Genomic DNA, 16,920 nt, shown 5'->3' with positions numbered 1-16,920 from the left:
TTGTAAGCATAGATGATATAAACTACTCAAGAGACTATTTCAAAGATTGGTACCATGTTAAGCTAAAAATGTGTTCATCTAGACATTATTAGTATGTTTACATACCTGTTGCCACACCACACAGATGCTTTCCAATTCCTACCACAGGTAGTTTTTCTTTGCTTAGCAAAGGAATCTTATCTGAAATAAAAGGAAATGAGAACCAAGTTAGCTCTCCTGTGAGATAAGACATTAACAAAAAGACAGAACTAATTTAAATCTTTGAATTTAAGGGCCGAGAGAGACTAAAACAAAAATTTCTCACTTTATAACTGCGGAATAAGAGACTCACAGATGTAATGACCTGATAAGCAACATAGAGGGCTGCTGACCAGCCAGAATTAAAATTCAGGTTTCTTTCTTCTTTTTTTCCCTTTTCTTTCCCTCTCGCCCCTAGGGGGGACTCTCTTTCTGAGTTAAAGTTTCTTGACTCTTAGGCCAATGTTATTTCTTCTATTCTGACTCAGGACTTGCCCCTGTATAAGCCTATTCTGCTAAATATTATTAACTCATTGATAAAAGAACTCAAAGCTTTCCCTGCTAGAAGATTTATTTTGAACAAAAAATACATATGATAAACATATATTAATAACATAACCAATATATATTATAAAATACTATATTCAGTATTACAATTAACTATAGTTTTTACTGTATCTTGATATTCAAAAAAAAGATATTATCTTAGCTTTTCACATTGTTTTGAAAAAAAGAAAACATTCATAACAGTCCTTAAAAGGTAAAAAAAAAAAAAAAAAGTCCACAAGGTAATGCATTGTATCACAGTTATGGCCTCCATCCCACCCTTATTTATTTTCTTTTTTGTAAGATTCTGAAATGAAAAGTATGCTTCCTCCTACAAATCCAGCTACAGCATCTAGCACAGTGAACAGTCCAATGGAAGTACTTAGTAAGTATTTCAACTTTTCTGTTGCTTGCTTTCAAATGTTAGTATATTACATGCCAGGAGAAAATGGAACCAAGTGGAACAGTTTGCCTCTGTCAGGGAATATAGAAGTTTAAATTAAGGTAGTTCAAGAAACTCACCATCAATTAGGGTGAAGGGAAAGGATGTCTAAGAAAGCCCTTCTGCTTTATGCTTGAAAATTACCTCATTTCCTCTCTCCTTTTTCTTTGGGCTTAGAAAATAGAGCAGAGGAACTTCTGGGAAATGATGGTAGATTAAATGCAAATATCTAGTTTACTCCCTCCTAAAACTTCCACCAACATGAGGATAGAAGGATTTTTAAAAAGGTATAAACTCACAAGATCTGAGAGAGGACAAAAGGAGACAAAAGTGGGAAAGGCTGTGACTCAACCAAATTTATTCCACAAATCTTCAAAAGGCTCAAGAATTGGGGGGATCAGGTAGTAGAACTGAGTAGCTACAATAGAGAGTACTGGTGGAAAGTCTGTTTAAATAGTCAGATCCCCACCTTGGTGACTACCTGTTTCCCACGTGGTGGAAGACTAGACTAATTCTCTGGAGCAAGTAGAACAGGAGGACAGTGGATTGAGGGACAACAGGAAGTTCAAAGTTGAAGTATGGTAAAACAGCAGAAGTCAGTGAATGTGCATACTAATTTCCCTAGCTTTTGTTCCCCACTGGGTCCAGGTCCCAAGATGTTTGTAATCAGACCTTTACTCTCTAGGTAGGCGATAAGAAGAGTCTTCTCTGTGGAATCTGATCTGCCCAAGAGGAAAGATCACACCTTAGGCAGATCACCACAAAGTGGAGTTCAGAGTCAACAACTCCACCTAAGGACTCAGAGCTCTGAGTCCCTCAATCCTAAGAACACACCAAAAGGAGCACCAGATGTTTGAGGACAGCCTCTAAGTCAAGAGACCAAAACAAATGGAAAAGAACAAATTGGTGAAAACAGATTACGAAGGGAGAATAATTCCAAAAAAACTATTATTAATATCCTCAGAAAGATATTATAATTATAAAAAAGAACAAGATACGGGGCGCCTGGATGGCTCAGTTGTTAAGCGTCTGTCTTTGGCTCAGGTCATGATCCCAGGGTCCTGGGATCGAGCCCCACATCGGGCTCCCTGTTTCTCCCTATCCCACTCCCCCTGCTTGTGTTCCCTCTCTAGCTGTGTCTCTCTGTCAAATAAATAAATAAAAACTTAAAGAAAAAAAAGAACAAGATATAACAATAAAGGTAAATTCAGAGAAAAACATCTTAGAAATTAAAACTATGAGTGGGACGCCTGGGTGGCTCAGTCGGTTAAGCGTCTGCCTTCGGCTCAGGTCATGATCCCAGCGTCCTGGGATCGAGTCCCGCATCGGGCTCCCTGCTCCTCGGGGACCCTGCTTCTCCCTCTGCCTCTGCCTCTCTCTCTCTCTCTGTCTCTCATGAATAAATAAATAAAATCTTAAAAAAAAAAAAAGAAATTAAAACGATGAGAGAAGAAATTAAGTTGGGGAAATTTTAGAAAGTATAGAAAAAAGACCAAAAGACGTAACACAGAGAAGTCAAGAGAAGTAGAAAACCATCCCAGTAGGTCTAATAATTAAATCATAAGAATTCTTCCAGAAAAGGAGAAAAGAGAAAGTGGAACAGAGAAAATTATGAAAGAAAGAATGCAAGGCAATTTCCCAGAAAGCTAAGAACACTAGAATCTCTAAATCAGGATTTCTCACCCTTGGTATTATTGACTTTTTGGCCCCAATAATTTTGTTGTGGGGAGCTCTACTATACCGTATAGGATCTTTAGCAGGCCTCTGGTCTAGCAGGCTCTCTGGCCTGTATCCATTAAATGCTAGCAGCATGCCCCCTGCTATGACAACCAAAAATGTCTCAGACATTGCCAATGTGCCCTGGGGGACAAAGTGGCCTCCACTGAAACCACTGCTATAAATAAGTCAGGCAAAATGGGTAAAAATATAACCATATGAAGGCATATCACTGAAAATTTAAAACACTAAGGACAGAGAAGCCTGTATACATTTCAAGAAAAAAGCAGATCCAGTACAAGGGATCAAGATTCAGAATAGCACTGAACTTTTAAACAATACTAGTGGAATAGAACTTTCAGAATTCTAAAGGAAAATGATTTTCAACCTAGAAATACAAATACCCAGCCAAGTCAAGTGTAAAATAAAAGATGTTTTTGGATGATGCAAGGTCTCAAATTTATCTGTAATGCGTTGTTTCTTAGGAAGCTATAGGACTAGGTGGTCTGCCCAAAAAGAGTGTATCAACAGAGGAAGATACGGGAAAAGATGTGGAAAAAGAAATTCCCACTCAGGAGAGTGAAGAAAATCCCCAGGATGAGACTGAAGAGAGTTTTATGTTGATCACTGTGCCCCAGGAACATGTCTGAAGCATACAGGGGAGAAGTCCAGTCTTGATTGGAACATGTCTGAAGCATACAGGGGAGAATTTTTCAGGAAGACAGAAACTAACAGAATACTTGATGAATGCATTACGACAAATACATTTTTAAAAGACCAAGTAAATAAAATTATAAATTATTAATTTAGCAAACAAAAAATTATACAGGAAAAAGTAATTTACTACATGGTCCAGTGATCAAAAATGATGATTTAATCATTTAACACATATTAGAAAGATGAGGAATGGGAAGTGTCTGCACTTGAGGCAGGGCAGGGGTAGAAAATCTTCATCTTCCATTGGGAAAAACCGGTAGAAAATGCTTGGGGAAAAAAAAGGGGGGCAGGCAGCAAAAACAAAATTCACCTATAAGAGGTAAATGTGGTTGGCTCCGAAGAGAGAAACATGGCAGGGAGGAAGTGGCTGGTGCTGTTTTTAAAACAACTTGAGAACTTGTAGAATTATTTGACTCTTAAACACACAAATCTAACTTTAATAAAAGCCCAAAAAAGAAAAACAAAAAACAAGGAAAAAAGAAAGGGGATGGGGATGTCTGCAGTAAACTCATTCAATAGATACTTCCTATTCTTTTTCTTCCCCTAAAATGATGAGTAGTCAATTCTAACCCTGCCACCCAGAAAGGAAGAGAAGTCCTTTAAATAAATGTCACCTTCTCCTCATTTCAAAACTACCTTTACGCACTCTCAGTATGTCATTAAGTAAGTCTTTTATTTTAAATATTAAGAAAAAACTGAAGTATGGAGGTCAGGAGATTAAAATTCACATTTTCACTGGTGGCTATATTTTTAGTTAGTCACTGCTTAGCAGGAAAAGATTTTCCAATTAATGTAATTTCCAATTAATTCTAAAAGGGCAGTATTGAACTAGATTGTAGATATTTGCTCCTTTCTCTCTTATCTTTCTTATTTTGGTTTAAAAATAGGGAATGGGGGCACATGGTGGGCCCAGAAGAGTGATCTAGAAACTATTTAATAAATATGGTAGGCAACTTTTCAGTATGCTTAATAAGAATTCAACACATACCGTAAAAACGTGTCTAGGATTTTCAATGTCAGAGAAGTAATATATTCAGTTAAATAGTTGTTGGTTTTTTTTAAGATTTTATTTATTTATTTGACAGAGAGAGATCACAAGCAAGCAGAAGGGCAGGCAGGCAGGCAGAGGGAGAGAGAGAGAAGCAGGCTCCCTGCTGAGCAGGGAGCCCAATGCGGTGCTCGATCCCAGGACCCTGAGACCATGACCTGAGCCGAAGGCAGGCACTTAACTGACTGAGCCACCCAGGCACCCCCTCAGTTAAATAGTTTTAAATACAGCAATATATATATAATATAAATGCTGGGTTGCTTCACAAAGCTGTATTAATTAGTGGATGGAAGTTACTAGGATATGTTTGTATTAATTATGAAAAACTATAAAAAGGTACAGAAAAGGCACAAAGAGTATGACTGAAGGGAGTGTGTGTGTATGAAATGTGACTTCCACAGAGATGAATTATATTGGTACAATTTAAAACTCTAGGAAGTATGTTTTACCATCAGCTGGACAAAGAACTATCTCATTTCTTTAACAGTTTAGGTAAAGTCATGTTAATTATAGGCAGAAGGCACTAGCCTTTTTGGGGTGGGGGGAGAAGGAGAGGGAGAGAGAGAATCTTAAGCAGGCTCCATGTTAAACATGGAGCCTGAAGCCAGGGCTCGATTTCACAGCCCTGAAATCATGATAAAAGTCAAAATCAAGAGTTGGACACTCAACTGACTGAGTCACCCAGGCACCCCTGCACAGACTCATAATTAAAAAGGACAAAGAAATAATGTAGGGACATATTATCAAAACTTTTAAACTCTTTCCTAATATGACACTTCCATTTCTAATTGACACTGAAACCTCATTTTTAAAAAGTTCCAACCCTAATTCAATTTACACTTAATCAGATGTTAGATATAACATTCTTTAGTAACAGTGCATTAATTTTGATTTGTTTTCCCTGAAACACTGTTCTGCATGACTGGGTTTCTAAGCAACCCTCAGAATTTGAAACTTCTATGATTTATGATAGGGCAACCGAAAGTTATACAACTTACTCAAACACAAATGTTGAATATCAATTTGAAGTCTCTCGAATACTGAATTTTTCTTTCTGTGTTTGCCATCTACCTGCACAAACAGAACACTGTCATAACAATAGTTTTTTATGTTTACTTTATGAAATTAAAAAAAGATTTCTATTTTCAAAATTCAGAGGAATTAATTTCCCACCTTATTTTTTAATACTTAAAAAACAGAATCACTAGTTAAAAAATTTAAGATTGTATATTCTTTGATGAAAACTCCAAAATAACAATATCATACATTTTTAAAAGGCTTGAAAATTTTATAAATTATTATGTATAATTATTTCCTGTTGTTAAGTGACTAACAACAGGAAACTTAACAGATGTTAAGTGACTAACCTAAGATTATTTGCCAGCTCCTTTGCCTTTGTTAGCCCCTAATATACTATTTTTGGTATATTCTATCATTCTTCTTACTCTCTCTGAAAGATCACAACCACCATTCTGATCTATGTCCATGTGCCTTTGACTTACAAATCGACACTGTGGCCCAGATATTTTTGATGAGCACCAGACACATAACTAGCCGTGAACTAGAAAGCTCTACTTCAACTGCAAACTCATTCAAAAATGAACTCATCATTGCTCCCCCCCAAAACTATTCTTCCTCTTCCTCCTTCTATATTCCCTATCTCAGATAAAATGTACCACCAGTCACTTAAAGCCATAAAGTGTCACCTGAAATAACTCCTCTCTCATTCTTAATGACTAATAAATCACTGAGCCTCCTTGCTTCCAAAATCTTAGCGTTTCTCATACTCCTTCCCTCCTCTCCATCCCCAATGCAACAGCCTTAGCTCTGGCCCATTTCTTATGTGGATTACTGGATAATAATTATCTTGTTATTAATTTCCCTACTTCAAGTTTCAGACTCCTCTGATAGAGCTTTAATGGTACTGCTAGGGTGAACTTTTCAAAAGCCTTTTGATTTTCTTCAGCAACTCTTACATATTCTTTCAATCTCCTCTCAGCTGTCACTTCCACCAGGAAACCTTCCCTGGCCCACACTACACTGAGGTTGGTGTTCTATCTTCATGCTCCTATGGCTTCTGGTACTTACCATTATCATAAGAGACTTAGCATATGGAACCAAAATACTCCTAAGTCTGCCCCACTAGATATAAGCTTCTCAAAGACAAGAACTAAATCTTGGTCCATGGAATCCCCAGCATGTAGCAGGATAAAGTCAAACTCCTTCCCTTGGCATGAAACAGGACACCTTCCAGTCTAGCCACGCTCTCCCATCTCCTCACCAGTGAACTCTACTTGGGACCATGCATTCCCATCACACAGAAGTGTTTCCATGTTTCCCTGTTGTTTCAGGTATTTGGTTACACTGTTCCTCAAATCCTCTATCTAGAAAACACCAGTTCTCCTTTCAAGATAGAATTCAGGCATCACCTTTTCGATGTAGCCATTTGCATCCTTTCCCTGCAATAAAACATGTCACTCCCTCTTTTGAAACCATACTGTACTCTGTGCAGATTTTTTTCATACTTTGATACTTTTCTATAATCATTAATTTGCCTGTCTCTCCTTTCTAAATATCAGTAATAGAGCATAGGGACCTTGTCTTGACTTTATCTACCCAATGTCTGTCATGGTACCTAATGGTACGCTCAATAAATATTTACTGAATGAATAGTTAGTAGGTGGCACAGGCAGGTTAGAACCCAAGACTTTTAACTCCTAGCTTGAGCTTGGCCCTTTCCACATATTTTCTTGTCTCTGCAAATAATTTTAAGAACTCAGCTCAATGGGCTATTAAAATTTAGATTAAAAAATTTATCTTCAGTTTATCAATATAATTAGAATAAAAAGCCATATCAAATCAACACCAAAAAATAATTTTAAGAGACATGTTTCTGAGTATCATTCTATTTTTAACAAGAAAAGTGCAAACAAAGTTTGGTTACTAATACACTGCCATGATTTCACTTACCTTGAATCTCGTGGTCACCTTTTCTACTAGGATGAAGTGAACTTTCTCAGCATCTTTTAATGCAATATCAACCCAATGAGATAATTTTCCCTTTCCTGCTCCAAACTCGACAAAGCATCTTCTTGGACCAAGTAACTTTAATTTTTCAATGTTACCTAAAATAGAAGCCTGCAAACTTCACAAGATTATTTTATAAACTAGAGCGAACACATTTGGCTTGAATGGGAAAATAGCAAGGTAATTTCTACAGAAGGCAGCATGTGCACATTGATAATTTTTGTTTGGCTTTAAATTTTTTCCCTTGCTTTGAAATTTCTAACACACAATACTCAGAACCATATCCATGCCAAAAGTTTTTAATATATGTTTACACATACTTTTTGAAATGGAAAGATTCTGTTCCCCGTAAGATAAACTAAACAAAATCTAAGAACTATATTTAGAAAGAATGTTAGCTTTTGACAAATGAAAAAAGGGCAATTTTAGTATAGTTACTATGGCCTAAACATACCTGCTGTTTCAGGTGTTTGGTTGCAGAATCACCATTTTTAGGGTCATTAAGGGCATCATGCAATGCTGGATGGGACATAATTTGATCTTTAAGTGTAGAGTTCAAACCTGTGCCAAATATAAGCACAATAGCTTAAGCAACCAAACATGAAACCGTGGGGCTCTGAACAATGGTAGCAACATCTTGTTAACCACACTTGTATCACTCATGTGGCACCTAATTATTCTAAAAATTTTAACTTACAACTGTAGGCACACTTACCTTCACTTGCTTTCCTCAATTTCTTAATTAAGTTTTCCAACTGCTCTTCAGAGAGAGAAGAAATTGGAACCTATATACAAAAGTGGGGCATCAGCTTGTCTGGGAACTAACCATCACTAATAATAAGGATTCTTAGGAAAATGTATTCTAAATTTAAAACAATTAATTTATTCTAACAAAAATTGGAACACAGCTTATTCACAGAAATAGTTCACAGACACCTTTTAAATAAAAATTAAATATTAAGTACTTACTAACTGTTCAGGTATTTCTGTTCCATCTTTTAAGCCTGCGTTAATATCTTGAATAAAGAAGTCCTTAATAAAAACAAAACCACAACAATACTGTTATTAATGTGAAGAGCTCACAAAAATTAAGGTGAAAAACTGGTTCTTCCCTTCTTCCCATGCTCTGTACCCACCATCCTCCCTTTCTCCCATTTATAAATTAAATAATTACTGAGCACCTACTGTGGTCCTTAATTTGTTTTAGTGCTGAGGACTCACCACAGTAGAGAACAGAAAAGACAAAAATCTCTATGTTCATGAATCATATATTCTAGTGAGTTATTTGAATAAACATTTATAGTCTAAAGAAATTTGTTTATAATTTTTATTAACGTTTTTACCTGCCTATAGCATAGACTTAGGACTCTGTCAGTTTTGCTTACGGTGTTACAGTAAAAACCACAAAGTACCAACTACACATGGCTGTTTATCAGACAGGCAGCATGACCAAAAATAGAGATAAGATACGATATTATAATGGTTTAGGTCTGATTTCTTCTATTTTAAAATTCTGATTAAAATAAAAAATAGAAATGTACTATGACACTATGTTGTTTATATTAACATAGTAAGATCTTTCTAGTGTATCTTCAGAGAGAAAGATTCAACATAAATATCTAGATCAGCACTGTCCAACAGAACCTTCTGCAATGATGGAAATATTCCATATCTTCCCTGGAGAACATGGTAACCACTAGTTTTGAAATTCTGCTAGTGTGACTGAGGAATTGGATTTTCAATTTCATTTTAATTAGTTCAAATTTAAATAGTTACACATGGCTAGTGGTTACCACATTGGACCATGTAGATATAGAAGAATAAAATAATACTATTTCTACAAACCCTGTTCTAAAAGCAAATCTACTCCTGGGACCTTATGCATACTAATGGGCTTTTGTTATGCAGAAAGGTAACATGTGGACTGCATGTTGCTGCCTTTACTTATATGAATAAGGAAACTGATGATTAAGCGGAACAGGTGAAGACAGCAGGTATTATAATGTTCTGTTGGATGACTGGCAAAACTATGATAGAAAATTAGCTACAACTATTATAATTTGATGTACTCTTAGTTTAAAATGGTTGCCAAGAGTGCTCCAGGTAAGTTGTGTTGTAGACTAAATTTTTAAATGTGAAAACTATACTGGAGAAACTTATCACCAATTTACTTTCATTTGGTATGCAGAATTTTTAAAAGATTTATTTATTTTAGAAAGAGAGTGAGAGTTGAGTGGGGGAGGGGCAGAGGGGGAGAATCTTCAAAGAGACTCCCCACTGAACATGGAGCCAGACTCGTGGCTTGATCTCACGACCCATGAGATCATGACCTGAGCCAAAACCAAGAGTCACATGCTTAACCGACTGAGCCACCCAGGTGCCCCCGCGGGGTATTCCATTTTTAATAAATTCACCTCTTCTCTCAAACTTTTCCCAGAACATGTATTCCACCTCTTTGCCTTAACTAAAACCTGGCACTTAGGTAAATTAGCTAATCTCCATGCATACTTGAAAGTAAAGGCAACATTCTTTCTTTTTACTAAGGGGCTATCTGGGGTGGTCATCTTTTTTCTTCTACAGCTCTTAATGTAAAAATACTTCCTGTTAAGCTTATGTCATTTGACCTAAGCTGGTTCTCAATTGGAAGGCATTTGGAAATGTATGGGGCTACTTTATTGTCAAAATGACTGAGAGGTGCTATTGGGAGACAATTCTCCATGGGTCTCTCAATTTTCTGCAAGTGTTAGAAGCAAGACACACTGACAACCTTTGTTACAGACTCTCTTATCAAGGACATTTGTATACGAAGCAGTCTTGGAAGACAGAAATAGTGTCTCCCAGAGCAGATCAGGCCTGTACAGTATAATAATAAAGAAATGTCTACTTATGGAACAGAGGTCAGGCAGGTTTCCTTACTACCCATTTTATTATTTTTTAAAAGATTTTATTTATTTATTTATTTATTTTAGAGATAGAAAGAGCATGCATGCACAAGGGGGGAGGAGTTGAGGGGGAGGAAGGGGGGAGGGAGGAGGGGAAAGAATCTTAAGCAGACTCTGCACTGACCACGGAGCCTGACGTGGGGCTCGATCTCATGATCCTGAGATCATGATGACCTGAGCCGAAATCAAGAGTCGGACCCTTAACTGACTGAGCCACCCAGGAGCCCCTATTATTTATTTAAAGATTCATTTATTTGAGAGATAGAGAAAGAGCATGCATGTGAGTGGGGGCTGGGATAGAGGGAGAGAATCCTCAAGCAGACTCCCCTCTGAGCACAGAGCCCAATGTGGGGCTCGGATCTCATGACCCATGAGATCATGACCTGAGCTGAAACCAAGAGCCAGATGCTCACCCGACTGAGCCACCCAGGTGCCCCTTTACTGCTCATTTTAAAAGAAATGTATTTCCTAAACTTGGGGTTCTTCAGCTGTGACATAAGCTATGCACAAAATTGTGCAGCATTCACCTAGGCCCTATTGACTCCATGGACCTTAAGGAACAAGGGGAATCGATGCAGGCAAGAAGCCCATATTACTTGCTAAGCAGTGAGTAATGAAGTCCTTTGTCTCTGACCTAGGAGTCTCTTCTGCCAGCAGCCACAAACCTGTGGCAGGCTAATTTGTTAGCTTGAAAATAAGATTACACTTCAGATCCTTCATATTCCTCACAAGTGCCTTTGCTATTTGCTGCTCAGAGGCCCGGAATACTAAATCCAGGGATCCTTTGAAATACACAGGACATGCTTCCTCTCTTGAAATAAAAGCCCAAATCTCCAAAATTGGTCATAAAACCCACATAATCTGGCCTGAATCCCAGAATGAAGACACAAACCCAGAGCTGAAGCTGACCCATAATGGCCCACAGATAACATATAATGTAAGAAAGAAACTCACTTTAAAAAATTTTGTTTTAATTAGGGCTGGTTGCTATCCAACAAAATCTTATGAAATCTAGAGATATATGGCAAAGTATTCTTTTTAATGTCTTTTCTTTTTAATCACCTGACATTATACATATATTTATTTGACTTTTTGGTTCTCTCTCCATGGACGTAAACTCCACAAAATTCTTTTGTTTTCAGTTGATCCTCAATACCTAAAATATATAGGTATTTAATGTTTAATGTTACATGAGTAAGGAACACTAAATGAAGCTACTATGCATATATATAAATTAATGTCACATCAATTGCTACATGAAAGAATAAGTGGCTACCTAGTGGCCAATGCTACCCGCTTTTGTAATCTAGATGTTCTTGCTGATATTAAAATGTTCATTTAATGTTAAAAAAAAAAAAAGAAATACACAGGACATGACTATCCCACTTGAAATGCCAAAAGCCCACTGAGGATAAGAGCAGCTCAGCCTTTGATGTCAGTGTCACCTAGAGTCTCATACTCTATTCTGTGGCTATGTCTTATCTCATCTTCACTCAGCTCTCCCCTTATATTCTATACACCAATCATGTGCAATGCCCAGTCCCAGATAAAGCTATCAACTCTCTCACTTCTAGGTACTTACATATGTGTTTTTTTCCCGCTTGTCTGGCTGATTCTCCTCCCACCGCCCCTCCCCCCTTTTTAAAGGGGGGGGCAGAAGGGGAGTGAGAGAATTTTAAGCAGGCTCCATGCCCAGTGTGGAGACCGACTCGTGGCTTGATCTCATAACCACGCGATCATGATCTGAGCTGAAATTGAGTCGGACACTTAACCAACTGAGCCACCTAGGCGCCCTTAGCTGATTCTCCTCTGACCCGTAGGTCTCATTGTATGACACTCCTTCAGAGAAGCCTCCCTGACTCCTTCCCCATCTCTCTCATCCCCTATTTCTCCAAAAAAGGGTTAGGTTCTCCTCCTTTCTTCTTTCATAGCACTCTGTATTTAATCAATTTTAAACACATAATACTGTATTTTTTATCTCTCCCAAGACTGTAATGTTCTTATAGGCAGGGTGCTTGGTACGATGTCTGGCATAAGTGCTCAGTATTTATTGAATAAACAAGTTCCTCCCCCACCCTTCCAATCTCTTACCCTGGGTAACTTAAAAATCCAAGGCTTTACCTGTGACTTGTATGTATTTGACTTCCAAACTAACCACTCTACTGACTTGCAGACTCACATATCCAACTCTCCGCTTTTAGTCATCACGTTTTGATTCTGCTACCTAAATAATTCTTGTATTTATTCCCTAACCTTTCCATTCTCTTTCATTTAGTCTCTTATCATGTCCCACCTGGATTTCAGCAACAGCCCCTAACTAGTCCTTCTAATTCCACGCCATCTTCCCACACTGCTCTGAGAGAAAGTTTTTTAAGAGGTAAATCTGACCACACCGTTCTTTAGCTTAAAATCTTTCAGGGGTTCCCCATATCTTTCAGAATAAAGTCCGAGTTCTTTGAAAGACTCAATGTGGTTTCCCAGTTTCTGCCTTTGTGAATATAGTTCTTCTCACCTACAAGGACTCTTCTTCCTTTTCTTTGCCAAATCAAGACTGAGTTCAAGTGTTACTCCCTCTGGGAAGCTTTTCTTGACCACTTGGATATAATTTTAATTTTTATACAAGTACACGCTCTTATGACATGTGTAGTTACTTCTTTCATTGAACTTATTAAGATCCATTATTTACAAGTTAACTTACCAGTTTCAAATAAACTCCTTGAAGGCTGGGACCGTATTTTATTGAAATAAATTTAGTAAGCACTCAGTAAATATTTTGAATAAATTGTGAAATTACTCTCTAAACAATACACTTGTTGCATAAAATTCTATTCTCTGAATTAGGGTTATAAGTGGATTCACGGTCTGACATCCTATAAATATACTCAAATGCATTTACCACATTCAAGCCTTCTGAGGCTAGGGTCTTGTTAAGTATTCACATTTGTAATCAACTAAGTATATATAAGCATTACATACCACACATTTCACCTTTCAGTTTTACTGATCAAACACTTACAGGTTTTGGCTTCTCTCTTGAGTTACATTTTTTCAAATGCTTTGCTAGTTGATCTTCATATACTGTGCTAAATTTAAAGAGAAAATTATTTAAAGTAAGACCTGTGATAATTATTCTTTCTAGCATAGAAAAACCCTTAACTGACCCATACTTACTGTTTTGGATCTAAAGGACAGAGAATTCTTTTCCGAGCATTTTCTTCCTAATAAAGAAAGATGATATATTGACTTGGATGAAAAATATCAAGTTCATTGCTTACAGATACTAGATATAATGTCAGTGTAATCATAAGTTTATGCATTCCCAAAACAAGGTAAGGAAACCTTAAAAGGACATTAGTAAAACATTGGTACAATAAGGTCATAGAGTTTAACAACAAAAATCTCCAAAGTAGCTGGTTTTTGTATATACGAGCAAAAATGCTTTGGACAACAAGGGTTTATAGCTTCAAATAGGTTGTAGAGAAGGCCTACATATGGAATTTCTAATCTATGATAGCATCGACTATAATTTGCACTATTATTTTATAATAATATTATTTTAAAATAATATTTTACAGTGTCTCTTGGGGGGCAAAATCACCCTCAGTTAAGAACCAGCAGGTAAAAATGTGTACAAGTGGTCTCAGCTATATATGATACTTAAGACAAAAAGATGGAAGCATAGGGGCGCCTGGGTGGCTCAGTCGTTAAGCGTCTGCCTTCGGCTCAGGTCATGATCCCAGGGTCCTGGGATCGAGCCCCGCGTCGGGCTCCCTGCTCTGCGGGAAGCCTGCTTCTCCCTCTCCCACTCCCCCTGCTTGTGCTCCCTCTCTCGCTGTGTCTCTTTCTGTCAAATAAATAAATAAAATCTTAAAAAAAAAAAAAAAAAAAAAAAAAAGATGGAAGCATAACACCCAATTAGATCATAAATCACAGATTCAGTAGGACACCCACAGTTGAAAACCAAATCGTGCCATATAAAGTGTTTCCCTTGATGTTCTGCAATCTTTCTTCAAGGGACCAATAACAACATTTCTTCCTCTCCAGGAATACTGATCAGCTTGTAAGGAACTAGGCATATTCTACCACTGTCACCAACTGCATTCATCTCTGAGATGTTTCGCTAAGGTCAAGTATAAGGTCTTAGAGTGAGAACAAAACTTTCTCCTACCATAAATCTCACTTTTAAAAATTTTATTTATTTAGTTATTTTATAAATCTCATTTTTTGATCAAGAAATGTTTGCTGGTCCCCTCAAAACCACTCAATACAACTGTAGGTATACTTCAGAGAGTTCTCACCATAAGACACAGGTCTCCCACATTCCAAAACAAGTATATATTTGTTTCTGTATACTTCACTCTAGGCAAGTTATCAGTTTATCAAAATATGAAGTAGAGTTATGGCTATGATGGGCAGTAGCAGATGAAGGAGGTCTCGGGGCTGATCTGTACTGGATAATTGCCCAGGATAAAACATCTAAGGAAATAATGTAAATAATACTGGACATGGAAAAAGCATGAAAGCACCAGGTGCTTGCCTATTTGGTTTCTAAAACTGACTAAACAGGTTCCTCTTCTACAAGCATTCTGCTCCTCATTTTTAGTTTTATTTTTCTATCATATATATCCCAAAGAAATACACATACACAAAAATATACAGTTGACTCTTGAAGGGGGGGTAGGGGCAGCCACACTCTCCTCGGCAAATAACTTTTGACTTCACAAAAAATGAGATTTAAAAACTTTTTAAAAAATTTTTATTTATTTATTTGACAGAGAGACACAGCGAAAAAAGGGAACACAAGCAGGGGGAGTGGGAGAGGGAGAAGCAGGCTTCCCGCCAAGCAGGGAGCCCTATGCGGGGCTGATCCCAGGACCCTGGGACCATGACCTGAGCCGAAGGCAGACGCTTAACGACTGAGCCACCCAAGCGCCCCGAGATTTAAAAACTTTTTGATGGGGCACCTGGGTGGCTCAGTTGGTTAAGCGTCTGCCTTCGGCTCAGGTCATGACCCCAGGGTCCTGGGATGAGCCCCCAGTCGGGCTCCCTGCTCAGCGGGGAGCCTGCTTCTCCCTCTCCCCCCTGCTCCTGCTCTAATAAAAAAAATTTTTTTAAATAAATAATAAATAAAAACTTTTTGACTTAACTAATAGTCTACCGTTGACCTGAAGACTTATTGCTAACATAAACAGCTGATTAATGTATATTTTTTGTTGTATGTATTACACACTATATTCTTACAATAAAGCTAAAGTGTTAAGAAAGTCTTAAGGAAAATACATTCATAGTACTGTGCTGTGTTTATGAAATCCATGTAAACATGTGGTCAAGGGTCAACTGTATGTATTTTTATTATTAAAGATTTACTTGAGAGCGAGAGCGAGAGAGAGCGCACAAGCTGGGAGAGAGGCAGAGGGAGAGAGAGAAGCAGGCTCCCCAAGGAGCAGAGAGCCCAATGGGGGGCTCAATCCCAGGACCCTGGGACCATGACCCCCGCCCAAGGCAGACGCTTAACCGACTGTGCCACCCAGGCGTCCCAAGGGTCAACTCTATATTGACAGTACAATTATACGTATTCTCAAACAGTATTCTCAAACAAAATTGTACGCCTCCTGTTTTCAATTTTAAAAGGAAAGTCAATTCTCACATGATTTTAAATCTTTCCTTCCTCCTTTCAGCAGTTACAAGTTGCTTTCAAAAGACTGTACTCTAAATTTTTTTTTTTTAAGTTTTTAATCACTCCGTGCTCATCACACGAGCACTCCTTAATCCCCAACACCTATTTCACCCAGTCCCTCCCTCCCCACTCTGGTAACCATGTTGTTCTCTATAGTTAAAGAGTTGCACGTCTAAATAAAATTTTTTAAAAGTTTCTTATTATTCACAAAACAATCAACACAATTAGTGAAACCTTGGGATCTTTGATCACTATTCTTTCTAAACTACCTTTTCTCATCGGGAAGGGGGAGGCTGGGCGGAGTATGAGGCGGTAGTCTGGAGTAAAACTTAGGTCTACCATTACCATGAGTTAGTATCAAAATAAACGGGTCACTGCTGGCGCTCTATTTAGTGCGAGAAACACTGCACTTCGCTACGGCTCATCATCGTTCCCTAGGGAGGGCAGGGCTGCGCTTAGTACAGGAAAAGCTGGAAAATCCAGGGAACAGAAGCAGAAATCTGTCAAAGGGGAGTTGCCGGACCAAGAAACTTATTTCCAACTCTCCACAGGGTAGGGCAATACCAGACCTCCGCGGCTCCAGCGTGTTCCCCACAGAATCTTTTCCCTGCCGCCACCACCATCCTGCAGAACCGCTTCTTCTTTTCCACGTAGTAACTGCACCGACCCCCAGCCGGAAAGTCAGTCGTGTGCGGGGCCGGCGCAGAAGCCGCCATAATTCAGGCTTCGTTTGAGGTGGAAAGCATCTGGTGAAGAGAAGAAAAGTTCTCTGCTCCCCTTGGGTCCC

At 38.1% G+C, this 16,920-nt stretch overlaps 1 protein-coding gene across 1 annotated transcript in view; it reads right to left on the bottom strand.

The window, feature by feature from the left end:
* The window catches only part of TRMT13 (tRNA methyltransferase 13 homolog), a 22,918-nt gene extending 5,998 nt beyond the window's left edge, over positions 1–16,920 (bottom strand). Inside the window, exons 1-9 of the mRNA XM_021690072.2 lie at positions 16,703–16,920; positions 13,628–13,674; positions 13,473–13,539; positions 8,484–8,546; positions 8,230–8,299; positions 7,969–8,075; positions 7,458–7,625; positions 5,486–5,558; positions 106–180 (exon numbers count right to left, since the gene is read on the bottom strand). Of these exons, the coding sequence (XP_021545747.1) occupies positions 106–180; positions 5,486–5,558; positions 7,458–7,625; positions 7,969–8,075; positions 8,230–8,299; positions 8,484–8,546; positions 13,473–13,539; positions 13,628–13,674; positions 16,703–16,849 (817 nt within the window). The 5' untranslated portion in view covers positions 16,850–16,920. The remainder of the gene's footprint in view (positions 1–105; positions 181–5,485; positions 5,559–7,457; positions 7,626–7,968; positions 8,076–8,229; positions 8,300–8,483; positions 8,547–13,472; positions 13,540–13,627; positions 13,675–16,702) is intronic.

Source organism: Neomonachus schauinslandi, chromosome 4 (assembly GCF_002201575.2).
Source record: "Neomonachus schauinslandi chromosome 4, ASM220157v2, whole genome shotgun sequence".
Lineage (NCBI taxonomy): Eukaryota > Metazoa > Chordata > Mammalia > Carnivora > Phocidae > Neomonachus > Neomonachus schauinslandi.
Note: the sequence above shows the minus strand (reverse complement) of the source record. Positions and strands in the feature narration are given on the sequence as shown.